Source organism: Uloborus diversus, chromosome 1, assembly GCF_026930045.1.
Source record: "Uloborus diversus isolate 005 chromosome 1, Udiv.v.3.1, whole genome shotgun sequence".
Classification (NCBI taxonomy): domain Eukaryota; kingdom Metazoa; phylum Arthropoda; class Arachnida; order Araneae; family Uloboridae; genus Uloborus; species Uloborus diversus.
The window spans coordinates 238,533,153-238,560,785 of NC_072731.1; the positions used below are offsets into that span (position 1 = coordinate 238,533,153).

A 27,633-nucleotide genomic window follows, 5' to 3' on the forward strand; every position below is an offset into this window, starting at 1 on the left:
CTATCATTAATTTAGAATTATCAGTTTATAGTGAATATATTTTTTAACTCTACGAATTTGATCCGGAGAAGCCGGAGATCTGGATAAACGAGAGCCAGATAAATGAGTTTCTACTGTAAATATGAATATGCATCAAAAGTACCAAAGCAAAATTTGAGAGGTGTAAAAAATTGTTGATTTCTAACATATTAATTGAAGTAGATGATTTAAGCATATTTAAAATATTGTGTGGGTGGCAAAAATGTGTCGAAACTAAATATAAACTTTCTCATTTCAGCTGAATTTATCTCTAAAAACCTTAGTATTTTCTAAAGAAAAATGGGCAGCCTCTCGCACTTTAAATTGAATCTCCATTATTATAGTGCGAGATTTTTCACCAAGAATGAGAAAAATTGTAAACTAAACTAGGTCAATGGAACAGTGCAACGATTTTCTCTTACGACCAGTGGGGTAGACAAGCTCTCGTCATTGTAAATGAGAGGAAGACATCATATTGGCAACTTTATGACGTTTGATTGTAGAAAAATGACATTTGAGCATTTCCGCTGTTTTGTACTTCCCATAGCTTTGTTCTTATATTCCTCCTCCGAGAGGCAGGTTCTTTAAATAAGATATAACAAGTACTAGTCACTCTAAGAAAATACTTTCATGCTATTTACCGCGCCCTCCTCGCTCTATTTCGGTCTATTAATACCATTCTTTAACCACATTAAACCATGCAAGCTTTTTGCCTGCGCCCGCACGGAGAGTTTTTTCTTTCTTTTTTTTTTTTTTTTTTGGACTTCTCTGATAATTTTTTCTTTTTTGTTTTGCAAAAATTAATCTGAGCATTAGCTTTGTCAGTTTAGCGCCCCTAAAATCTGGCGCCCGGGGCACAAGCCCCGTCTGCCCCCCTCTAGTTACGTCCCTGGGTGCATCCATAAAAATATACATCAATGCTATATTATAAGCATATTTAATTTCATATTAATCTAACCTATAGGATCTGAATGTAAATTGAATAAAAATATTTAATACGGAAAGGATGCTTTAAGAAGTTTTTGTAAAAAAAATTGAAAACTTTTCATCGTGAAGTTTTTTTGAACGTAGGACTCATAGGAGTGAGACCGATACTCAGGTTTTCCGCCGAAAAATAAATGAAAAAAAAAAAAAAAACCTAGAAAAAAAAAGATGGTTTTTCATAATTAAAAAAATTTTTTTAGAGGGAGTTGATCCCCTTAATTGAGTTTACTCCCCTTGAGTCTCCCTCCTTGCAAGAAATCTCCATGCTTATGAACTTTTCATCTCTCAAGCCACGTAAAAGAATGTTTAATGCTTAATAAATAAAAACTACAAAACTCGAAAACTGAAAAAAAAAAAAAAAAAAAACGGGGAGGGGGATGTCCCTAAAAAAGAGATGAGTGATGACTGGTAGTCATATTTAAACTCATGGCCTCTGGGGATAGTTCTTGTTTTGCATAAGAATCAGCAAGAATGGTGTCAGAAGCATTTTGAAAGAGTTTCTTTTCTTTTCTTTTTTTTTATTGCTGAGCAGTGTAATTAACGTCTCCACATTTATGCGTCTTTACAGATCAAGCTGGATCTACAACTTTTCAAAATTTCTTTGAGACTTCCTTATAAACACGAAGTAACTTTTTCTCTAGCAGACTCCTTGAACAATGTGCGTTTTTAGCAATTTAAAAAGAAGGAATGTTTTGTTGGTTTTAATTTAATTATTTTACTATGCATTAATCAGAGAACGCAGGTTTTTCCCATGATTAGTACAATTAGTTAAAGTTTATTGCCATTCCTCTATTATAAAATGGGACCCCGCGAAAGCATTTCGTTCTGGGACACTCAAAGAGTCAGCCAGGGTTGTCACTGATTGATACTTTTCGATTTTAATCTGTCTATTGATTGTTTTTTTTTTTTTTTTTTTTGTTTTTGTGTGTGTGTATCGAGATAAATAAATAACATATAATCTAATAAATGCTTGCATGATTTTTTAGAAATTCATCGACTTCAAAAGGATGTTAAGGAAGTGAAATTTTAAAAAGCCTACTACAAACCTTGCACAAAAAACAACTACAAAGCGATGTCGTTTACGTTTTCTAAACGCAACCGGAAAAGTCTGAAATAAAGTTGCGAGGTGGGATATTTCGAGCTCAAAACTGACGTCTCTACAGTACCTTTCAATGACGTTTTCAAAACGTGATCATGCTGCTTGGATGGAGGAAAACTGAAGGGACATCCAATAAAAGGCTTTTGTCAGATTATTGTTGGTCTTCATTTTGTAAAGTGCAATAAAAACTATCTATTTCAAAGGTTGCGTTCGACGAGCTCGACCGGAAGCGACCGGTTAGTTAATCACGTAACAGCTAATGATCACGTGCTTCAATCAACCAATCAACTGCTTAGAATGGTAACCGTTTGATCATAGAACGCTTCGGTTAGTAACCAGTTACTTACCGGTTGACCGGTGAGTTTCGTCGAACGCAACCAAAATTTCATTAGAGTAATTGCATCTTTGAAACGAAATCTCCTCCGCTCATCCATGTTTGCGTTCGACGAACTTCGCCGGTCGACCGGTGAGTAACCGCAGCGTTCTTGAGAGCTACCGGTTAACTGGTTGCTTCCGATTTCGTTCTATGAGCCTTACCGGTTGATCTACCGGTCAACCGCAACTTATTAAGCTGGTTGATTGGTTGAGGGAACCACGTGACATTTTTGGCCATTTATAAGTAATTTCCACCTGCGTGTTATTCGTCTGCGCCATGTCTGCGCAAGTAACCGGTGATCAACCGAAAGCGTTCGATGAAGCAATGGATCGTGAACAACCGGTTAGTAACCACTGACGTCATTGCTGTCACGTGATTAACCAACTGGTCGCTACCGGTCGTGCTTGTCGAACATAAGATTGCGCAAAAGCCTTTACTCAATATTACGCGCGCAAGTTTTAAGTTTTCAAATGGCAACTAATGATTTTTGCGGGAAACAAATATAAATAAATGACGGTTAATTCTGAAACTTTTGTTGTCATCAGTCATGTATGTTAAAACAATTACCCTAGAGGGATTTAAATCCTATGGTGTTAAAACAGTTATAGATGGTTTCGATCCATCTTTCAACGCTATAACAGGCTTAAATGGCAGTGGAAAATCAAATATTTTGGATTCAATATGCTTTGTGTTGGGGATAACTAACTTGTCACAAGTATGTATTCTACATTTTCATTATTATTTTGAGATTTTCGGACTCTTTTATGTGAAGTTATCTTTGTGATTTTCAGGTTCGAGCAACCAGCTTGACGGAATTGGTTTACAAAAATGGTCAAGCAGGAATAAATAAAGCTACTGTCACAATTACCTTCGACAACAGGGATAAAGATTCTAGTCCAATAGGATACGCTGCTGTAAACGAGATCTCAGTCACTCGGATTGTAAGTTCATATTTTATCTACTTTTTTTTTATCTAAGTATTTTATTTTCTCCTAAAAATATTTTTCACTGAATAGATGTGAAATGTAAAAAGCAAAAGAAAAAACTCGAAGAAATCATGTCCCGTATAATTTTTAGATACCTGACTAATATTTTTCATTCTTAAGTGAAATGAATGAAAATACTATGCATTATTACTGAAAGTAAAGAAAGCTTGCAAAGTTGATATTTTGTAATAAAATACAGAATATCTTTGATAATAAATTATGAACGCTTTGGATACAGTTCGCTTTTTATATAATTTACCCTAGACATATTTGTGCGAGCCGTCGAACTATTATGTTATAATGTTGTTATTAATTAATTTAAGCATTTTAAGCTTTGAAAACTTGGTGTAAAGCGAGAAATGTTGCATACATGCCTATTTTATGTTTGTAGTTACCCCTCAGGGGTCTGGCCAGAGGATATTTGAGTCCGTTAACGGACCCTTCACAAAAATCCGATCAACCAAAACGGACCTTTCACAAAATCCCGATCAAACAAAACGGACCTTTCACAAAATCCCGATCAAACAAAACGGACCTTTCACAAAATCCCGATCAACCAAAATGGACCCTTCACAAAATTCTGATAAACAAGAATGGATCTTTCACGAATTGTTTTTTGAAGGAGCAAATCTGAAAGCAAAATAACGCATATTAAACCGATAATTTTTGGAGCCTTTTTTAAAGTCAAATTAGAGACATCAGCTTATACAGAATCTGCTAATTTTGCAAAGAAAAAAAAATCGGCACTCTTGTGATGCTCTTGCAAGCGATAAATTGCTACTGCCAAATAAATATAATGCTTGTTGTTTGCTTCTTGGAAAGAAATTAACAGCTGGAAATAAGTTTGGTTTCAAATAATTTTGTTTGTTTTATCACAGCTAATTAACAGCGGTGTTGTTGTAAACTTTTCTGAAAAGGCGTTTGGTAAGCACTTTTCTCCCCCCCCCCCCCCCCCCGCTGATGATTTAATAAACAATAATAATATACATCAGCGAAATGAACTTAGAACTGCAAAGGGATAGTAAGGGTGGGGAAAAAATGTGATCGCTTCAGATAGGGTTACCAACTTTAAAATTATCGCCATTTAGCATCTGGCGTTAAACCTTTATAATGACTTGATTAGAAAATATTCTCATCATTTTACCAGCTTGTCAATATTTGCGTTTTTATGGTGCGGTGCGATGTTCAACTGTTATTTTGGGAGAAAATTATATGGGTTTGATTTTTCGATGCTAACAAGGATGATTGACTTTAAGTAAACTGTTTTACTTGCCTTTTTTTTTTCTTTAGATGTCTGCATTTTGAAAAATACCTTTATCTTACCTATAAATCTTTTAACATCCGACATAAGAACCATATTTTGTTCTTTTTTCAAGCTAACTTCGTTTTATTAGGATGCAAATAAATGAAAAGTCTATTTTTGTTAGAACACGCACTTCAAGTTTTTAAAGCAAAATTCCATTTTCTTTTATGAGTCACAAAATTAAAATGCTGAATCAATGGTTTAATTTTATTTTTGCTTTAGCTGTGTCCACAGATATTAATGATATGTTTATCATAGGACTCTAAAATGCAATTTAAAAATAATTTTATCAAAAATATTTCTTTTACAAGCCGTTGTTATACCTTTGATGCCTTCACTTTGAGAATTGCGATCTCTTTGCATCCGCTATGGGATTCCGATTTATTGAATTTTTGATGTTTATTACGCTTTGTTAAGAAGTAAACAAATAAAATCTCTTTTTATTTTTGTTAAAATCACGGAATTTATAAATTTTAAACGAAATTCTGTGCTTTTATCAGAGTGTCTTGAGTAAAAAAGTTAAATGCTGAACCCCCTCGTCTGAATTTTATTTATTTATTTATTTATTTATTTGTTTGTTACAATTATTTTAAATGCTGTACAGAAATATTTCTAGTATAATTTAACATAATGTAGTATGGTAGATAAATATTGCTACTTGAGGGAGCGATGCCGCCCCCCCCCCCCCCCCCCCCCGCTAAATACTAGAAAAACTCCCCAGAATAATATTCTCAACATAGAAGAGAAAAACACTCTACTTTAAGTTTAAATGATGTAGTTTGTGCCTGCTCTAAATTCTAAAATTTCGATTTAACAATTTTTTTTTTTTTTTTTGCAGTGTTCGCGCTCAACTATCTGTAACTTGGGTCCCAAGGACCCATTAATGAAATAGATTTGGGTCCTTTGGCGGAAAAAATGAGTCCCTTAAATTTTAAACAGAAAATCTTAGCACATAATTGAATAATATACAACTATTTATACTTAGGGAAAAGAAACTATCCACATAGTTATTTGAAAAAGGTATGAAATAAACTAAATTGGTTAATTTTGCCCTTTTTTTCTGTGATTATCATATGTTCAAATAATACACTTGCAAGATTTAGTTATTTGAGAAACTATTCAGTCAGTTACAATGAGGTAAACTCAAAATTTACTTTAAAGTTGGATTTTATCATGAAATAAAAAATAAATGCCTTTGATTGATCAAGCAGAAAGCACTCCCTTAACCTTTGCTTTCATGAACATTTTTCTAGGTGAAAAAAAGCAAACAGCCCCCCCCCCCCCCTCCATCAATTATCAATGGCAATTTCATAGAAATAGAAAAAAATCGCAAGCGAATTAACCCAACGCAAAAATCGCGATCGCAAAAACGAAACATTTTCTCACATGAGTATGAAAATTGCTCATTTGGAATCTTAAATTAGAAAATTTGACTTCATTTTGACTCTTTTAAAATATCTGTGTTGGTTTTGGTGCTACTTTTAAAATTTCGCCATTTTCAAAATGGCGCGATCGATTAATACGTGACTTTTGCAAGTCCAAATAAAAATAGCCCCTCAGAAATAGGTGAATTACTAGAAAATGAACAAGGTTAAAATGCTTTTGTATAAAATTCATATTCATAAGTAATTTAACAAGAAAAATGTTAAGTTCAGAACTTTGTGTTTTGCGCGATCGGGAAAATGTTCGCCATTTTTTTTTCACCCATCCTTTTATTGAGGATGCAAGAAAATAATTTTCAAAAGTAATTCTGGTTAGGTGAATGCAAAATAGATAAGCTTTTACTACTCAGTTGTCCTGTATCAATCCTGAAGATTGCATTGAAACCACTCTTACTTTTGATCTTTATTGTTGTTTTCAGGAATTTCCCCAAGATAAAAGTTGAGGGAGAACTTATTCTTAGAATACAGTACAATGGGCTATTTATGAACTTGCAATATTTTGCTCCTTGAGCTCTGCCCAGGAGGTCACTGTAAGCTCCAGTCTTATCACTAAAATTCCATTGACTGGTCAACAGTAGGGGTGTGTTTGAATAGCTGATAAAGAGATAGGGTCATTTTAATCCTTTTCTGTTGATTCTCCTGGTCATTGAAGCTTAAAAGCATTCACTAGATAGATCTTCAGCATTTTCTACAATTTTTTTTCTGGTTTTTATCTTTTGGGTGTTCTGGGTCCCTAGGACCCGAATTTTCGCGGAAGTTGCGTCCCTTTCCCGCGAATTTGCGTAAAAAAACCCGCTATAGCGCGTAAACGCGAACCCTGTTTTGCGAAATTATTTTATTTTTCACAAAATTAATTCACTTTTCACAAAATTATTTTATTTTTCTCAAAAAACGGACCCTGTGAAAAATCCTGGACAGACCCCTGCCCCTCCCCCCCCGGACCCTGCACCATTTTTGGTGTTGGCGACATCCAAATTCATTTTCCTCGTGCCAATACCTTTCAGAAAAACCAACACCCGTAATTTTATCACAAAAATTCCATGGAAAACCACTTGCCCCCCTCCATTCGCCTGCACCATGTTTGGTGTTCCCAAAATTCTAATTTGTTTTCTGCTTGCCAATATCTTTCAGCAAAACTAACTCCCGTTTTTGTGTCACAAAAATTGAATGGAAAATCATTTATCCCAAGTGCAGAATGCCCCCTGTACCGTGCCGTTTTAACCCCCCCCCCCCCTGCTCCCTGCACCATCTCCAGGATTGGAAACTCCAAATTCGTTTTCCTCCAGTCTATACCTTTCAGAAAAACAAACTCGGAAATTGTATCACAAAAATTGCACAATCTCGACTACTTTGGGCAGTTGAGCTTTTGCTCAGCAAACAAGCGCACAAAAAGTTGCTTTGCCCCTTCTTTTAGCGATTGGAACACCAACTTGCCAGAATTTCTTTGCGAGACCGCTTTTTCCCCTATAGCACCACCTAGTGAGACGATCAGAACTAATCTTGCAAGTTGAATTTCGAGCTTGGAATAAGCGCCCTGGTTACATTAGTCAGGGGTCTGTCCAGGATTTTTCACAGGGTCCGTTTTTTGTGAAAAATCAAGTAATTTTGTGAAAAGTGAATTAATTTTGTAAAAAAGCAAAAAAATTTCGCAAAAAAAATTTTTTTTTTTCTTTTTGTTAAAACGAAATTTTAGAATTTAGAGATGGCACAAACTGCATCAATTAAACTTAAAGTTGAGTGTTTTCCTCTTCTACGTCGAGAAAAATCATTCTAGATTTTTTTTACCAATATTAGGCGGGGGGGGGGGGGGGGGGGGGGGGGCATCGCTCTTTCAAGTATCAATATTTATCTACCATTCTACATTATGTTAAATTATACTAGATATATTTCTGTACAGTACTTAAAATAATTGTAACAAAAATATAAATAAATAAAATAAAATTCAGAATAGGGTTCAGCATTCAACTTTTTGACCCAAGACACTCTTAAAAAGCACAGAATTTCGTTTAAAACTTATAAATTCCGTGATTTAAACAAAAATAAAAAGATATTTCAATTGTTTACCTCTTAACAAAGCGTAATAATCATTAAAAATTTGAAAAATCGGATTCCCATAGCGGATGCAAAGAGATCGCAATTCTCAAAGTGAAGGCATCAAAGGTATAAAAGAGGCTTGTAAAAGAAATATTTTTGATAAAATTATTTTAAAATTGCATTTTAGAGTCCTATGATAAACATATCATTAATATCTGTGGACACAGTTGACCCAAAAAATAAAATTAAATAAACCATCTACTCAGCATTTTAATTTTTGACTCATAACAGAAAATGGAATTTTGCTTTAAAAACTTGAAATGAGAGTTCTAACAGAAATAAAGAGACTTTTCATTTATTTGAATCCTAATAAAGCTAAGTTAGCTTGAAAAAAGAACAAAATATGATTCTCATATCGGATGTTAAAAGATTGCATTTTTCAAAATGTAGACATCTAAAGGAAAAAAAAAAAAGGTAATTAAAAGAGTTTACTTAAAGTTAATCATCCTTGTGTTAGCATCGAAAAATCAAAACCCATATAATTTTCTCCCAAAATAACAATTAAACATTGCACCACACCGTAAAAACGCAAATATTGACAAGCTGGCAAAATGATGAGAATATTTTCTAATCAAGTCATTATAAAGATTCAACGCCAGACGCTAAGTGGTGATAATTTTGAAGTTGGTAACTCTATCTGAAGCGATCATATTTTTTCCTCACCTTTACTATCCCTTTGCAGTTCTAAGTTCATTTCGCAGATATATATTATTATTGTTTATTAAATCATGAGCGGAGAAAAGTGCTTACCAATGCCTTTTCAGAAAAGTTAACAAAAACACCGCTGCTAATTAGCTGTGATAAAACAAACAACCATTATATTTATTTGGCAGTAGCAATTATTTATCGCTTGCAGGAGCTGTCGATTCACTGAGTATATATACACCAAACTGCTTGGCTAATACTGTTGCCATTTTAAAAAACATAAAAGTTTTTCCACATACTCCCCACCTGTACTCTTTAATGAGTACACTAAAAAATAATATAAATTAAACAGATCTATCAATTTAAACTAAATTAGACATTTCAATCATCACTTAAATTAACAATCAACATACTTCAGTCTGAAATTAAACTAATTTAAACATTCAATAAACAATACATTTCATTACAAAACAGTCACTTCGAATGGATAGAGTAGTTGAATTGCTCTTCTTAAGCAACCTTTAGACGTGCGGACTATGCATGCACGTACATTGCCATCTCTTCCTATGAGAACTTTATCGATCACACCCATGTCCCACAGTAACTTATTTTTCAAAGGTCCTTCAACAAGCACTACATCTCCAATTTTTAAGTTCTGTTGGGAGTGAGGATCTAAAAAATTATGAGCACTTCTCAATTGCAATAAATACTGTTCTTTCCATTGAGACCAAATTTGCTTGATTAAACGAGTCTGGAACAATTTACGTTTCTGTAAAGTCTTTTGGTTAGAGTTTTTGTCAAATACCTCAAGGAAATAATTTGGAAAGTTAATCTTGTCCTTTCCTGGAAATAAAAAACATGAAGGTGTTAATGCAATTGGTTCATTTAAATCATTGAACTCATAGGTAATTGGTCTATTATTCAAAATAAACTCAATTTCTGTAAGGATGGTAGCAAGCTCTTCTAATGTCAATAGAGCTCTACCGAGTATTTTTCTCAGCGGGTCTTTAATACTTTTCATCAATCGTTCCCAGAAACCTCCCCACCATGGAGAACGTTCTGGAATAAATTTCCAAATGATGTTTTCCGACGCTACAAAATTCTGCAGCTCTGGATGTTTTATTATTTTACGAAAAGATTTCAGTATTTCACAAGATGAACGGAAAGTCTTTGCATTATCAGAAAATATTATTTTTGTATTTCCTCTTCTTGCTAGGAAAAGTCTCAAAGCTAAGATAAAACTTTTTACGGACATATCTTGCACCACTTCAATATGAACCGCTCTAGTTACGGCACATGTAAATAATACAATGTACACTTTCTCACAACTGTTTAATTTAGATTTAACAGTTATTGCACCACTAAAGTCAGTTCCCACATTAGTAAACGGTGGACTTTCAGCAATACGTTCCAAGGGTAATTGACCAGTTAACTGCTTAGCTGGTTTTAACGAATATTTTTTGCAGATTAAACAAGTAGAAATAACTCTTTTCACAGTCTGTCTTCCTTTTGGTATCCAGAATTTCTTATGCACTTGAGCTAAAGTTGATGATACACCCGAATGAAAGACACGAAGATGTTCATGAAAAATCACCAATTCCGCAAATTTCGATTTCGGAAGTAAAACTGGATGTTTTTCATTTTCAGTCAATGGAGCCTCCTTTAGACGTCCTCTTACCCTAAGAACACCAGTCTCGTCCAGATATGGAGATAAGGAATAAATCTTAGAAGATTTACTAATCTGCTGATTCTTTTGAAGCCTTTGAATTTCCTCGCGGAACACTTCCCACTGCACAGTTTTTATCCACATCTCTTCAGCTTCTTGTAATTCTATAGCACTCAGTGGACCCTTTTCAATTGATAATTTTCTGGACTTCGAAATAAATCTCAACACCCATGCAGTCACTCTCAGTAATTTTTTGAAATTACTAAAGTCGTTAACTTTTAATACAGGACTGTACGATGAAACAACCGTGTTAACACTAACTTTCAAAAGTTCAACTTTCGCCGCGTCATTCGTACAGTATTGTTTCTGCAAATATCTTGCATTAAACATCTCATTTTTACAACAAAAGGAGACAAAAAACCCATTGGATCAAATATCATTGCGGCTGTCTGCAGCACACAATGCTTAGTATTTTTCAATGAAGATAAATTACTCAACAAAGATTTTACATCTAATGACAAACTGTCCTCCTTAGTATTCCAATTCAACCCCAACACCTTTAACTGACAATTTTCCAAACACTCACTAGTACTCAGACCCTGGTCAACCCATAAAGATTCCAATTCAACTGAATTAGATCTGAGCTTTCTTAAGTTGAAACCCCCATCTTTCAAAACTGATACGGCATCAGACGACAACTGAAATGCTTCTTCCACGCTTTCAGCTCCAAAATACAAATCATCGACGTACAATGAACTTTTCAACATTTCAACAGTTGTACGCCTATTATCTTCATATTTTTTTATGTGAGTTTTAATTGTAGCACTGAGAACAAAATTTGACATTGTACAACCGAATGGTAATCGATTCATTTGCATAATTTTATATCCCTCAGAGTTATTTGAAGCCCAAATAAATTTCAAATACTTACGATCATTTTTTGCAATACTAATCATAAGGAAAGCCTTTTCAATGTCTGCATTGAATGCAATTTTAAACTTCCTAAAGTTTAACATAATATCAAGAATGTTAGCGTTTAAATTTGGACCACATTCTAACGCATCATTTAACGAAATATTTTGCTTTAATTTTGAACTACAATTAAAAACGAGTCTCACTTTAGTCGTATCCTTATCAATCCTAACAACAGGACGATGTGGCATAAAGTATTCGTTTTCAGTTCTAATACATTCCTGAACTATACCTAGCCGTTCTTGTTCCTCAATAATTTTATTATATTCTTTAGCCAACCATTCATCCTTCCGAAGAATTATTTGCAATTCATCAAATCTTTTCTTTGCATTACAAAAGTTATTCCCTAACTCAATCGGGGAAAATTTCCATAGCAATCGTGTTTCATATCTACCCTGAATGAATTTTAAATTTGATTGAAATCTATCTATTATACGCTTATCTGCTAAAGTTAATTCTTCCTTATCTGTGATACCTAAAACATCAAGATCCCAAAGAACCTGAACATCCTTTGCAATTACGCAATCCGTAGCCAAAACTCCTACGAAGCTTGAATTGCAATTTTGTTGGACCCCCTGAATAGCTAACCCAAACATCGTTGGTACGCAACTTAATGTTTCATTTACTTTGAACACTTTTGAATCGCAAATTATGCCCCAAAACACATCCCCTCCAATTAACACTTCAATTTCATTTTCACTATTACACATATCTGCAAGGAACAAGCCTTTCTGTTGCAATGCATTTTGAACGTTGACATTAGGTACTGCTAAGGATGCTGAAGTTATTGTTTGCGTTACTAAAACTTCAATTTCAATTGATGATTCAGAATTATTTCTATTTGATAGTTTAAGTTTTGCAACCTCATAAATTCTTTCTGATGTTTTTACCGAACCGAAAGAATAAACTGAAAGCCTTTCCCTTCTAACTATATTTAATTTTAAACGACTTGCTAAAGATTTTGTGATCCAAGATCTTTCAGAACCGTTATCTAAAAGTACTCTAGCAATTTCTACAGAATTTGAATCTTTACCTGCACTTGCAATCACTGAACATGTAAGCAATAAAATATTTGATTTTAAAGCCGACGAATTGCATTGCGTCACAACAGAGTTATTTTGTTCATTAACTTTGTCATTACTTAAAGGTTTATTCTTAGCATTTTCACATAAAACGTAACTGTGAAATTTACTTTTACAAAATTTGCATTCAACTTTTAACCTGCACATGCGACTATAATGATTTTTCGAGAAACATTTAAAGCAACGGTTTTCATTTTTTAACTTATTTCTACGATCTTCGATAGTTTTATACTCACAAAACTCATGATCTGGACTATTACAAAATACACAATGCTTTTTTGTACTAGCCACATAGTTTGCTGTTGCAGCATAGTTTTTATAACTCTTACTGTTACTTGACCCATTTTTACAATCATTCTTATCCGAATTTTCTGAACCAGATTTAAACGATTCCGACCTTAATTGCACAAGTAATGCACGTTCACGCGATTGAATTTCACTTTCTAAGAAAGTAAGAACGTCCTGAAATTTATACCCTTCCGAATATTTTCTATTGAATTCCAAAACAAGATCTCTAGGAACACGATCAAGTATGATTGGTGTTAACAAATTACAGTATGAATCTATTTCAATGCCTAAACTTTTCAAATTCCTAATTTGAACTTCCACTTTATCAAAAAAAATTCGCAACCTATTTAAATCCCTTGAATTATACACAGCAGGAATTTTCAATAAATTATTCATGTGTAACTGAATCAAAGTATGTGTATTACCAAAACGCTTTTTTAGTAATTCAATAGCCGAATCGTAATTTTCTTCTGATAAAGTAAAACCTTTAATGCAATTTGCTGCAGCACCTCCCAAAAATGTCTTTAAATAATTAAACTTGTCAATTTTGCTTAAATTTGTATTTTTATCAATTGCATTATTAAACTGATTCATAAACTCCAAATATCCCACTGGATCCCCATAGTAGGTTTTAATGTTTAATCGAGGCAATTTTACAGTCCTAACATTCTGAACATTTAATTCTGAGGAATTAACTGAACTGGAATTGTTAGTTTTAGTCTCTAAAAGTTCTATTTTATTTTTTATTCGTTGTTTCCAAAGTACTATATTTTCCGAATATTCTTCGGAAATAGTACAATCCTTTTCAATTTCATCTAGCGGTAAATACGCTTCAATATCCAAATTCACAAATTTCAGACCTTTTTCTTTCTCAAGTAATTGCTCATGAAACTCTTTCAAAATACTCGACTTAGTATCATTATCCTCGCTGCAAGTTTCAATCTTCACCAAAAAGTCATCTATTTTTTTAATTAGTTTAGTTGTCGTCATTCTAATAGCTGCTCTTTTAACTTTTAACTTTTCAATATCTGCCATTTCAATCCTTATTTACTTCAATTACCAACTAACGTATATAAAAGCACAATTTCTATAATTCTCAAATCACGAGCCAAATTTCCTACTATTCAACAACAGTTCAGTTCACAACAACACAGCAGAAATAACACAAACTTCAGTCAAAATAGAAATGAAAAACCACTCACGAATTTTGCACGTGCTACAAAATTTCCAACAACTTCCACAAGCAACTTCAAACACAACTCTCACAATTTCCACCTTTCACGACTTCGCGGCCTGATGCACCAAAAATTGATGTCGCGAAACAACTTCTAACTCTCTTCTGCCACGCGGTTATAACAGATACATGAAACCAATTAACTTAAAACATTTTATTGAAGAAAAATTATGAACTAAATGAACGAACATAAATTAAAATCATAACAGAACTAACATAAGCAACATAAGCACTTGAACATGAATTCACTGAGTATATATACACCAAACTGCTTGGCTAATACTGTTGCCATTTTAAAAAACATAAAAGTTTTTCCACAGGAGCATCCCAAGAGTGCCGATTTTTTTTTTTTCAAAATTAGCCGATTTTGTATAAGCTGATCCCTCTAATTTGACTTAAAAAAAAGGTTCCAAAAATTATCGGTTTATACACAGAATTATGCGTTATTTTGCTTTCAGATTCGCTCTTTCAATAAACAATTTGACATCCGATCTTGTTTGTCAGAATTTTGTGAAAGGTCCGTTTTGTTTGATCGGGATTTTGTGAAAGGTCCGTTTTGGTTGATCGGATTTTTGTGAAGGGTCCGTTAACGGACCCAAATATCCTCTGGCCAGACCCCTGCATTAGTTTATGGACCTGTAAGTTAGAAATGACCAACGCAAAATGTCTGGCCTCAACACTGATATTTATATTTTTTTAAGGAGAAATGCTGAAAAATAAAAGTTCTTAAAATTAATTATTGTGCACATCATGTAATGACTATCACAATATTGTTAATTTATTAAATTTTTTTTGTTAAAATCACTTTACAAATAAATTTTTTGCACATTTCATTTTAGGTTGTTACTGGTGGTAAGAATAAGTATCTCATTAATGGTGTTACAGCTACCAATGCTCGAGTGCACGATCTTTTTCAATCTGTTCAATTGAATGTCAACAACCCGCATTTCTTAATTATGCAAGGTCGTATCACGAAAGTGTTGAACATGAAGCCTATTGAAGTATGTATAATTGTACATTTTAGTTTTGTCTGTTATCATAAAAAAATATTGATTTAATTTTAATTTTCGTTGTTTCCATTTATTTCATTCAATCTTGAACTTCAAAGTAGCATTTCAGTTTTATTTTAAGCCTGTTCATTTTCAATAAAATATGACTTTATTTTTTTAATCTTGTTTCGTGAAGTTTTTTAGCATATACCAGAATAAATATTCAAATGTTGGAAAAACTTTCATAATTTGTTTAAATGTGTGTTAAGTTTTTCAACTTTAAAAATAAATTTTAACATTTTACTTAATAGCTTTCGATTTCATTCGTTTGTTTTTGGTAAAGCCTAAAAATTGAATTTGAAATATTTTTTAATTCAACTGTTATTTAAATTGAATTTCTGACCAAAAACTCGGCTGTCAAATTTGATGAAACATAACAGTTATTTCTGAATGTAACCGCCGTATGTTGAGCTTGGATTTGCATTGAATAAGTAGTCTTAAGAATACACAAAAAACAAGGTTCATGAAGTTGATGTATTCAATTTAAGAAAAGAATTAGACTTGTAAAAGAACATATTATGTTTGTGATGTAAGTACTAAATTAGCACATAGAGGATAAGAATATTTTAGTTTATTGCAAGGTTGGCCAATTTTGCCCATATACCAAGGTAGAAAAAACTATCCTATTAATTTTTTTTTTTTTCAAATCAAGCAAATGAAAAGGGAAGCATATTTGTACTTTTAACTCATTCAGAACTAAATCATTCAAGCACATAAGTCTTAGACAAAATGATAACACTTCGGGCTTGTGTTTAACGTGTCAAATAAGCAATAAAATATTTGTATAAGATGAATACTTATTGTTATGTAGCTATTGTTTGTTTATTGAAACTATAATTATGTTATTTGCATAGTTCCCCCCCCCCCCCCACCTTGTTATTAACGTATATATTGGAATGCACAAACATTTTGCAACTTTAATATGGCTCTTTTTAAAAGTAATTACAATCGTTTCCAGACTGCAAATTAATAATAGTTTGTTATTTTTTTCTTAATTTTGATTTTTTAATATATATTTATGCTTATTAAATGCATAAACTACTGGAGACTTTTACTCAACAATTGATTATGAAAGGCATAAAATCTCATCTAAGAATATGAGTTAAAATTCATTCATTTGATATTATGTTTTTGCATGTGTTATTTAAAAGTTCAATGTAGGATTGACAAATTATGTTTTCCAGATTTTATCTATGATTGAAGAAGCTGCTGGCACAAGAATGTATGAGGATAAAAGAGAAGCTTCATTAAAAAGCTTAGAGAAGAAAGAAACAAAACTGCGAGAAATTAATACGGTACAACTCTTTTATAATGAAGTTGATTATCATGTGAAATTCTTCACTCAGGGGTGGATTCAGGAGAGAGTCAAAGGTTCAGCTGACACCCCTGTGACAAGAATTTTACTATGATTCTTATTAAACTTCAATTTTTTAGAACTGGAAAATAGTACATAGAATCAATGTTAACCTTTGCTTGGTTATGCAAAGTATTTCTTCTCAGTGTATCATAATTCAAAAGATTGACTTGGTTTGCTGGGCTATTGCTATTTTGAGTTTTTTGTGCAGTTTCAAAAGAACAATTATCTTTAATGAGGTTAATGTTTTTTTCAGAGTTCTCTTCCACCTCAAACCACATGTCGATTGTGCTTTTTTTCATCTATTTTATAACTGTAATCTTATATAGTCAAAGCTTACTGTAACATGACCAGCCTGTTTGCCTGAAGAAATATGAGTTTTGATGAACATTTAAGAGAATGGAAAGAAGGTGCAGGCTGTGTCATTGGAAAATTTAGGGGAGGCTGTAAATTGAAAGGGTTTTGATCTCATTTGGGGAAGGGTGCTCTGTAGCATACTAGGGGATGCGACAACCTCCTTGGGGGGTGGTTGCACCTGCTTGACTGATACTTTTTAGCCTACTTTCCCAGCAAAAGTCAGAAAAAGAAGAAAAAAGCATGAAAGAAGGCTTAATGCATCTTAAAAATATCGCAAAAAACAAAAAAAAAGTCAAAAATAATTAAATAAATATCGAAAAATTAAAAAATGGAAAGTAGTGTATTGAGATGGGGGAAAATGTCTGTCTGTCTGTCCACCCCCCCCCCTCCCAATAACTTTTGAATGTATAGTCCGATTCGAATAAACTTTTTTTTGTTCAAAAGATCTCGGCGAGGACGCCTTATTCCCATATTTCACTTTTTGATTTGAACTATTTTTTTTTCAATTTTGAACAGTTCAATAAAACTTAACATTAGTGCCTACGGGGAAATTCAAGGCAATTCCGAACTGTGAGGAGAATTTGCTTCAAACAAACTTTGTAGGAAAAAGCGTTTGATGAAAAACTTGTATATGAAATATCTTTTTGATTTGAACAATTTTCCGTTCAATTTTGAACAGTTCAAATCCCTTAACATTAGCGCCTACGGGGAAACTGAAAGTCAATGTAGATTCCGTACTTGAAGGCGGATTTACTTCAAACAAATTTTGTTGAAAATAGCTCTTGACTCCAAACTTTTACTCCGAGAATTAGGGGCACCTGATTCCGACTCCGACTCCTGTGCCCAACAATTAATCCGACTCCGACTCCCTGACTTCGTCTCTGACTTTGTAGCTTTGGCAAAAATTTATACACGGAGGACAGATGACTGACTCCGATTCTTAGATATTTGACTCTGACTCCTTTACTCCAAAATGAGATTGATTCTGACTCCGCAGCTATGGTTTTGACTGTGAAATAATTATTATTGATGTGACTTGTTTGTATTTTTACGCTAAAGTTTTAATTTAGGTATTCAGTTTTCGGCGAATAAACTCGAAGTCATTTATGTTTCTACATGAAGATATGCGCAGACGTTTTTTTTTTTTTTTGACAATGAAAATTATTTTTTTAAGTTGACATTTTATTGTTTTCATTTATTTTGGTAAGTGCACTAATTCATTTAAAAAATTGTTTTTGGCAACAGGGGAAAAAGAAACGATTTTTTTTCTTTGATATGATGTATTTATTTTAATGAGCTTATTAATTTTAATTATTGTTTTTTCGTTTTGAAAGCTGTTAAAGATTTTTTTAATGGAAAAAAGTGTATTAGCTGCTTTGTTTAAAAGTTGCTGCTTATTTCTTTTATTTATTTATTTATTTTTTACGTATCTAATTTTTTTTAGATGAGTGAGGAATATTTTATTCCTAGAAATCAGCTTAAAGTATTTTAAAAATATGTTTGAAAAAATTTGCAATTTTAGCTATTTTTGAGAATATTGATCAGGTACTAGAAAGTAGTATGGGTATACGGGAAAGTAGGCTCGTCTAGTTCTAGACAGAACTTCTTGTTTACGGAGGAGGAAAACACTGGCGATTGAAACTTGACCCCTTCTTACAAAATTTTCCGTGTCCACCCCTGTCTAGACTTGATTTCTATTCTATAGATTAGGAGATATGCATATTGAATGTTCTTCAAGGAGTGATTTTGCTATAAGTATTCCTTTTTTCGTAATTAATTTAGTAAAAGTTGAAGTAAATGGCTTCAGAGGTGAATTTCAAAAGGGATGCATGGTTTTACGCCTCTTGCAGGTCTAATATATCCTTCAGATGACTCATTTATCTAAACAATCACTAGCAATATGTTAATGTATAACTCAGTGTGAACAAAATAGAAAGGAAAAAATACTTTAATTGTCAGCAAATAGTTAAGTAATGTATTTTGTTATTCTATAGCGCTGCTGCAAATCTCTGCCTTTTGTATATTAACTGTTCTTACATTTTAATGTGTATGTAGAACTGCTCTCTGTGCTTCAATTGATTACAATTTAGGAGTAGCGTTTTTTCAGAAACAAAAACTTTATTTAAACCTTTGAACTATTATTATTCAATACCTAGTGTGTATGTTTTTGATAAACTTAAGCTTTATTTGCTCTCAGCAGAATCAGAATTAAACAAAACTGTTGCAGCCAATTACAATGTGTTACATACAAAAAGTTGTGAGAAATTTATTTCACCATTCAAAATTGTATGGGAAATATTAAAATTTCGAAGTAAACTAAGAAAATCTATTTTATTCATTTATTTTTTTAATATAAGCTAATGCCTGAATTTATTTTCTTCTTTTTTTTCTTTATGTTTTTATTATAATTTGAAACATCAGATTATATTTGTTGCTATGGCCCTAAAGAGCTTTTAGTTGTAATATATTTCGGTAAAATTCAACTTAAAAACTTATACTATTGCAAATGAAATTTTAGTACTTGAAAAACACTATCATGAAAAAGCATCAACATTCTTGAAAGGTTGCACATTAATCACGAAATTACTTTCATAAAATTAATGTTGCGCCACTGAAAAGTGTCAACGCTTCTCAATACATTTTTATTCATCAACGCCCGACACACGAAGGGAGTTATAAAGTTTGACTTGTCTGTGTATCTGTGTGTTTGTGTATCTGTCTGTGGTACTTTAGCGCCTAAACGGATGGACCGATTTTGAAAAAAAAAAAATTCGAAAGGAGAGTTGATCGAGAGTGTTCTTAGCTAGGTTGCTTCTTTGGATGACATTAATTGACGAAAATATTAATTAAAAACCTCTAAAAGGCTTTTCGCAATTGTTGCAGTGAAAACAAAGTTAAAAATTTGAAAATTTGATACCAAACTAAAGCGAATTTTTTTCCGCATCTGATAGAAAGTGTTTGGAACTTCCATGTTTCATAGAATTCCAATTATAACGTTTTTTAATGCAGATTTTAATAACGGCTAAGCCTTTATTCACGCGATTGATAAACAAATTCATTGTTGGCCGACAAGGAAATAAAACGCAATGATTTAAAATTTTTATGTGTTGCCAGTTTCTATTTAATAGCAAATAAAATAATTGACCTTGATTTTTAATAATATAAGGCTTTTAAAAGGATTTTCAATTTTCCCTCTTGGTTCTACAGTTACAACTCAGTCAGGTGTTTCTAAAATTTTTAATTTTATCGTTGCTTGTTTATAAACAAAATTGTACAAATTAATGATGCAGCTAGCTTTGCACACTGCTGAACAAGTAGTAAATCATTTAATGCAGTTGATATGGTATTGCATGTAGAGTATTTTGTGTTAATATTGTATGCATGTTTTAAAATTTAATACTAGAAATTTTGATTTTTAATTTTGTTGCAGATGCTTACTGAACATATTTGTCCTCAACTGGAAAGACTGAAAGAAGAGAGGAAAGAGTATACTGAGTATACCAGAGTCGTGAGGGAGCATGAAAAATTAAGCAAAATATTCATTGCCTGGGATTATACTCAGACTGAGGTAGCTGTTTTCTCTGTTTTTCAGTTAATTTTTCTAGTGTTCTAGCGCTTGCTGAAAAGTTAATTTGAGTTTTAATAAATAATGTACACAATTTATTTTCTCCATAATGTGTAAATTAAAAGTAGGGATCCACTTTTCCATGTGATCCAAAACGGGACACATGAAAACTGATTTTACATGGCAAAGTTGGTAAATTTTACTCCCAATAACTTCTATTTTTATTTGAAAATTACAGTCAACCCTCGTTTATAACAATTAATTCATTCCGGACTTTACCGTGACAACTGAATTTCCACAAAGAAGGATTCTGTATTTATAAACCGAATATTTTCCTAATTAGTCGTGCATAAAACTTACTTATCACAATTTAAATAGATTTTTAACATAGAGCTCCTTATAGACATGAAACAGCGCATCACCCATAGCCACCATTACATTTGTATTTCTTAATATATTGCACGAAATAGGAATAAATGATATTAGACATAATAGATATCACATTGTTAATTATTGAGAAATAAAATACCCACACACATGCAGTGCTTCCAAAGTACTACTAATCTATGAAAATAGCTCAACTTGTTTGATGATGAATTAATTGCCAGTTAGTGACCGTAAGTGCCCCCTTTTGTCCTCTTCATTTATCCTCATTAAGGGTGTTACGTATACAACTTAAAAAGGTAGTAGTACATTGTTAAACATCATTTACAGATGTATTCATCCCCTAGTCAGGGACATAACTAGGTCATTTTCGAACATGGGCATCAAGACCTCATTTCGGCGCCCCCCCCCCCTTCCTCATAAAAAAACATCTTTGAATTTTTATTTCAAAAATATAAATTTAAATTAGGCAGTGATAAAGGAGACCGCATACGTTGATAAGCCTATAAATACAACTTTTACGTCATTATAAGTTTTAATGCAGTTTTATCATTGTATTGCATTTTTTAAATTTTCGATAGGGAGTAAAAATCATTAAATATTTTATTTATTGTTTTACATACGAAGTTCTTCAAGGAAAAATATTTTGTATTTCCACAAGAGAATAATTAACAACTTGTTGTATACATTTTTATTTTTACCAGGTGACTCTACCCCCTGCTCGCTGACGCTTACCAACCCCCAAACGTTGCTTCGCAACCTTATTTGATTCGTGTAGATTTAAATCGTCTGTCAGAAAGAATCAGTGACGTTCCGTTTCAACTAAAGTAAAAATTCCCTCTCCCTCCCATTGAAAATAGAATTTAAGTGAAGAGCTCATTTTTAGAACACAATGACCACTCCTACCTGAAAGTATAAAAATAATTTGATAGAAATAAATATACATAACCGAGATAAAACATATTTTTAAAAAAAAAATCGCTTTGATGAGCATTTTTCCGCGTTCGAAACTAACTTGCACCAACTTGCAGAGCTATAGGTGCTAAAGGAGCTCCCGAGCATTACAAAACCGCAGTTTTGTACGTTTGAAAAACTGCGTTTAAATTCGTGGACTCGAGTAATATATTTTGCTCTTTAGCTCCGGACTGAGCCTAGGATTTTTCGCTAAAACTGAAACTCTAAAACTACTTTCTAATTTATTGCTAAAATTGTTGCAAGCTTTATTTGATGCCGAAATTTTTTTTTGAAACATGAAATATTAAGGAATGTGAGAAATCTTTCATCAGTTTAATAGGCAATTTATGTGAAATTTTGGCTTAAAAAATTAATTACAAAACAAAAAAAAAAGTTAATTCGAAATTTAAATTAAACAACCGACAAGTGCAAATCCTCAGCGCTCGAAGTAATTTTGTACAAAATTTGAAGGCTGTAGGGTGTTCTGAGGTCTACTCCTGGACGCAGGCCCGATACAGGCAATTTCTTCGACGTTATTTTGTTTTAAATATATCGAGATACGTATTTAAAATGACCACTTCAAATGAAAACAATAAAACAGAAATGTTTTCAATTATTTATTTTTAAATCTTTTTACTATACTACTATGAAGAAATTCACAAGAAAAATAACAGTGTTCAACAACATGTCGCAATAACCCTCCTATAAATAATAGCCGATGATAGAGTGACACGCGTGTTTCAACAATGAAACTCGCGCCACTTTCTCACGTGAAATTAATTGAATATTACTTCTACTTAATACATTGACTTTAAGCCGACAATTTACAATAGCTCGAAACGAACAGATTATCAAGTTTGAACATTAGTTTGATAATTTTATATGCAACACATTTTAAATTATCGCAATCTGTATAGTTAAATATTAATTATAGCGAGCTATTTTTTATAAAATACGCACATCCCCACCTCTGGTATATAGTACATATCTGAAAAACATTTAATAGAAAAACAGATACCTAATGTGCTTGATATCAAAACTCTTTCTATTAACCTTTCTTAAAAAACACAAATCTTAAACGTACTAACATTATATGTTTTCAGGTTTTTTCCATTTACAGTACAACCTTATTCATCTGGACAAAATTGGATAAAAGGCAATTTGAATAAACGAAAATTCGGATAATACGAATAATAAGCAGTAATTAATTCACAAATAAGAAGACTTTATTAGCAGCGAAAAACGATGCTTTGTAACAAAATTACATAGGATTGTTACTAGCAAATACTTTATCATTTATAGTTCAGCTGCAAGTGTGTCAGACTGACACTCCAAATACGTCACGTTGTTTATTAGATGACTATAATTTATTGCACGACCTTTTTTTAGCAGTTGTGTATTTAATTAAAATAAGCCAATATTTGGCACATTTACAGTTTCGTTCTTACTATCATTAATTTAGAAGTATCATTTTAGTGAATATATATTTTAACTCTACAAATTTGATCCGGATAAGCCAGAGATCTGGATAAACGGTAGCCAGATAAACGAGGTTGCTACTGTAAAGATAAATATAAATTAAAAGTAACAAAACAAAATAAGAGGTGTAAAAAATAGTTGATTTCTAACACATTAATTGAAGTAGATGATACAAGCATATCTAAAATATTGTATGGGTGGCAAAAATATATCGAAACTTAAGTCTAAAATTTCTCATTTTAGCGCAATTTACCTTTAAAAAACCTTAGTATTTTCTAAAGCAAAATCGGCAGCCTCTTGCACTTTTAATTGAATCTCCATCATTATAGTGCGAGATTTTTCTCCAAGAATGAGAAAAAATGTAAACTAAACTAGACCAAGGAAACAGTATAACGGTTTTCCCTTCGGCCAGCGGGGTAGTACAAGGTCTCGTTATTGTAAATGAGATGAAGACATCATGTTGGCAACTTTATGACGTTTAATTGTAGAAAAACAACGTTTGACCATTTTTGCTGTTTTGCATTGGTGTGTACTTCCCATATCTTTGCTCCTATATTCTTCCTCCGAGAGGAAGGTTCTTTAAAGAAGATATAACAAGTACTAGTCACTCTAAGGAAATACAGTCGACTCTCGATATCTCGACTTCGCTGAACTCGAATTTCCGCTTATGTCGAAGTTTTTGGATGGTCCCAAACTTCTGCTAATGTTCTTAATGGGGTTTTTTTCGTTAACTCGAAGTTCACTCCGCTTATCTCGAAGTTTGAGACAGACATCTCTTAACATTTATTGTCCTGATTATCAGTAGCGAAACCAACTTGACCGTAAAATGACGGAGAAAATTCTGCTATTTTCACCACCTGCTCCCTTTTGTTAGGGCTTTGAAGACGGGGGCGTAATTGACAGGTCGCCACCTCTTTTGACGAGAGAAAGAGCTAAAATGCACTCGTTCACGCGTTGCTTGTTCACGCTTCGATAAGTTCTTTTCAGTGGCTCTGTTAGAACGAGTACAAAAGGGAGATAGACCAGACGTTGATAAGGGATTAGCAAGAAAGAGAGCACGTGTAATACCCCCTGGGTGAGGGCTAAACCAGTTAGTGACCCACCAATTGAACTTGGAACTGCTCACTTGAAGCTTCGCTGATCTCAGCTTTTTAGCACTCATAGCATTTAGTAAATGATTGCATGCTCAGCGTTTTGAAAAATGAGTAAGAGAAAGCTAAAAATTTTAACTATTGAAGAAAAGGTCGATTTAATTAAAGATGTAGAGAATAATCCTACCGTTAAGAAAAAGGACTTGGCCCTGAAATATGGCATACCGCCGAATACATTATCGACAATAGTGTCGAAATAGTGCTCTAAAATTTTTTCTTTTTTGGACTTTTAATAAATTTTCCTTTTTTTCACAAAAATTTATTTGAGCCTTTACTTAGTCAGTTTAGCGCCCCTAAAATCTGGCGCCCGGGGCACGAGCCCCGTCTGCCCCCCTCTAGTTACGTCCCTGCCCCTAGTAATTATACATTTATTTATACTTTCCAGTTAGTGTTTAATGGTCAACATGAGTTGCCGATTCCCTACACTTTCTTCGGCGATTTTATGTCTCCACTCCCTCAACTAGTACAACTACAACCCTTCAGAAGAGCTTACCTTACTTAAAAGACATACTTTGTTATTCTTTTGTAGGAAAAGTTTACACGAGTGTGTGAAAAAGGCTAATTACTGTATTTGAAAGAAAAAAAAAGATAGAAGAAACCGCGATGTAGTGAAGTGCAAAGTAACGAGGGAGGACTGTACTGTTTTTGTTCCAGATTTTATTTTTAAATCTGTATGTGGGCTAGGATTAGGTAGTTATATTTTTATTCAAGGTTGTTAATGTTGAGGGCTGTGTGCAAGGATTCTTAGGAGGTTGACTTTGAACTTCTGTCTAACTTTAAGCTGTATCTGTTGCATAAGAGCTATTTTTTTTAAGTTTTCAAAGCATAATCCGTTAATTCTAGGGGGGGGGGGGCACTTCTGCATACATACTGTCACTCTTATTTTTTCTCAAGATTATGTGTATTTAACTTTCAGTTAAACAGTGATGTTATTAATAATACAGATATAAGAGATATGTAGTTGAATATGATCAATGTTCAATAACTGCTATTAAAATTTTTTTGCTATATTAACTATTTTTTATGCTTTCTTTAGGAAATTATTGCAAAATCAGCTGAAGAAGAAAATAAACTTCAGGAAAATTTCAATAATCTCAAAACTTCAATTAAAGAAATGAAAAAGAGTATTGAGGAATGTGATTCTAAAATGAAGGACATTGAACAAAAGATGAGCATGGTAATGTTTCAGTTGTTAAACAATCAAAACTGTTCACTGTTCTAGAAATGTATTTATTTTGTATTGATAGTTGTTCTTGGTTATCAGTTTTATTTTTCTGTTATTTTAATCGTTATAATTATATTGCACTGTACTTTGAATGAGGTTTTTGAATGTGCCTCATTGAAGCTTTTATTTCATTGAAATTTTGCTTCAGCATCATGAATTATTGCAAAAAATGCTTTAAAAAATACGTTACACTGAAAAATAAATTCTTCATAATCAAGAAAAAAACACTGGTTTTAAATTTTGCAAATTCATTGTGCAATTAAATAAGACTTATTGTCTCCCTGCCTATATCATTATGCATATTCATGTATCATATGCTTTCAAAAAAACCTTAAAACCTCGTAAACTGATTGAAGTTAAGTTTTATTTTTAATTGCTCGAAAACCTTGAAAAGAAAAATGTACCTTTAGTCCTAGAATTTTCTGATTTTTTTTCCTTGAAGTACACATGTTTCAAATTGACTTGTAAAAAATAATTTTTCCCCGTTTCTCGCGAAATTTCTCTGATTTTTTTTGTTATGCACTTATTATATTTAGTACGAATTGATTCAAATATCCAATTTTTGTCAGAAAGATCAGATTATTTTGGAAACCTTTTTTTTTTTTTTTTTTTTTTTGAAAATCCGATATTACATTTATTGTTAGGAAGGAGTTGACTGATTTTAGAAGCATGTCAACTTTGAGCTCGTGCTTTGGCCAAAATTGTATGCAGTTTTTGAAATTTTAATCCTTTTGCATCTTGAAAAATTTTCAATCATCTTAAAAGTTAAAAGGCATTTGAACACAATCTACCTTAAGGGGGTATTCTAGTCTAGAAATTCAAAACAATCTATTTTTTTCCCTTCATATTCTCGGAGTTTAGACCTTTAAGAATAAGTTCCTAAGAGTATTGATGGAAATTCAAATTATTTTTGGAGTTACAGTTAATTTTGTTGAAATAAACTCTTTTGCTGAAATGAGACTGCAAACTTTAAAAGCGTTTTTCTCGAAACTAGTTTTTCTGATACGGTTGACAAGCTATCTCAAGTTCTAATACACCGATTTACTTGAAATTTGGTACTGACTTTTTTAGTACTATCAAAATTGTCCCCACATTGGAGTTTTGAAATTTTTGATTTTTATTATTTGGGTCATTCCATGTCAAATCAACACAGTGATCAGACCTCACCCTCTCAGATTTTGATGAAATTTGGTACAGAGTTTGTCTTTATGTAGACATAATAAAATATAAATTTTTTTTTGAAAAATATTAAACGGTTTTGAAGATACAGCGCTGTAAAGCTACCAAAAAGGGGTCGAAAAACGTGAAAGAACCAATTTTCAAAATGACCTAGAATCTTTTCTAATTAAGATAGAGAGTTGAAACAAGTTTCATTTGAAAGCATTTTTAATGACCTTTTCAATGATATGCAACATGATTAGGTCGAAGAAAAAAATATTTTAGTTAAATTTGAATTAAATTTTAAAATTTAAATTTCTCAAAATGCGCGTCTTCAATTTTTTTCAAATTTTTTAAAAAAAATGCTTATACACTACTCAAATGGCTGTAGAAGTTTCAGGATGGGCTTATAATGGGTTCATGTTTAAAAAAATCATTGAATAAACAACTGTTGGATCTACAACACAATTATAACATATAATATAACTTGGTTTTAGTTTTAATAAAATATTTATGCATAAAAAATAAATAAATTATTATAAATGTTTATTCAGTGCTGACTAAAATGTCTGAATAAATTTGAAAGTGGGCTTATAAGTGTTTCATATTAAAATAAATCATTGAATAAAGCAGTGATAGCACAAAATAGGTATTAGATAACATGCTTTAAGCTCTAAGAAATAGAAGGAACAAATTAATAAAACCTATTGTAATTATTTTTCTAGCAAATAATTTATTTTGTATTAATTTTAAATATAATTATTACCA

At 32.4% G+C, this 27,633-nt stretch overlaps 1 protein-coding gene across 1 annotated transcript in view; it reads left to right on the top strand.

Annotated features, from left to right (window-relative positions):
- The first annotated feature begins 3,024 nt into the window (after nucleotides 1-3,024).
- The window catches only part of LOC129225957 (structural maintenance of chromosomes protein 2-like), an 82,859-nt gene continuing 58,250 nt past the window's right edge, over nucleotides 3,025-27,633 (top strand). The window contains exons 1-6 of the mRNA XM_054860517.1: nucleotides 3,025-3,192; nucleotides 3,269-3,418; nucleotides 15,029-15,190; nucleotides 16,423-16,533; nucleotides 20,380-20,517; nucleotides 25,519-25,659. Coding sequence (XP_054716492.1) covers nucleotides 3,025-3,192; nucleotides 3,269-3,418; nucleotides 15,029-15,190; nucleotides 16,423-16,533; nucleotides 20,380-20,517; nucleotides 25,519-25,659 — 870 coding nt within the window. The remainder of the gene's footprint in view (nucleotides 3,193-3,268; nucleotides 3,419-15,028; nucleotides 15,191-16,422; nucleotides 16,534-20,379; nucleotides 20,518-25,518; nucleotides 25,660-27,633) is intronic.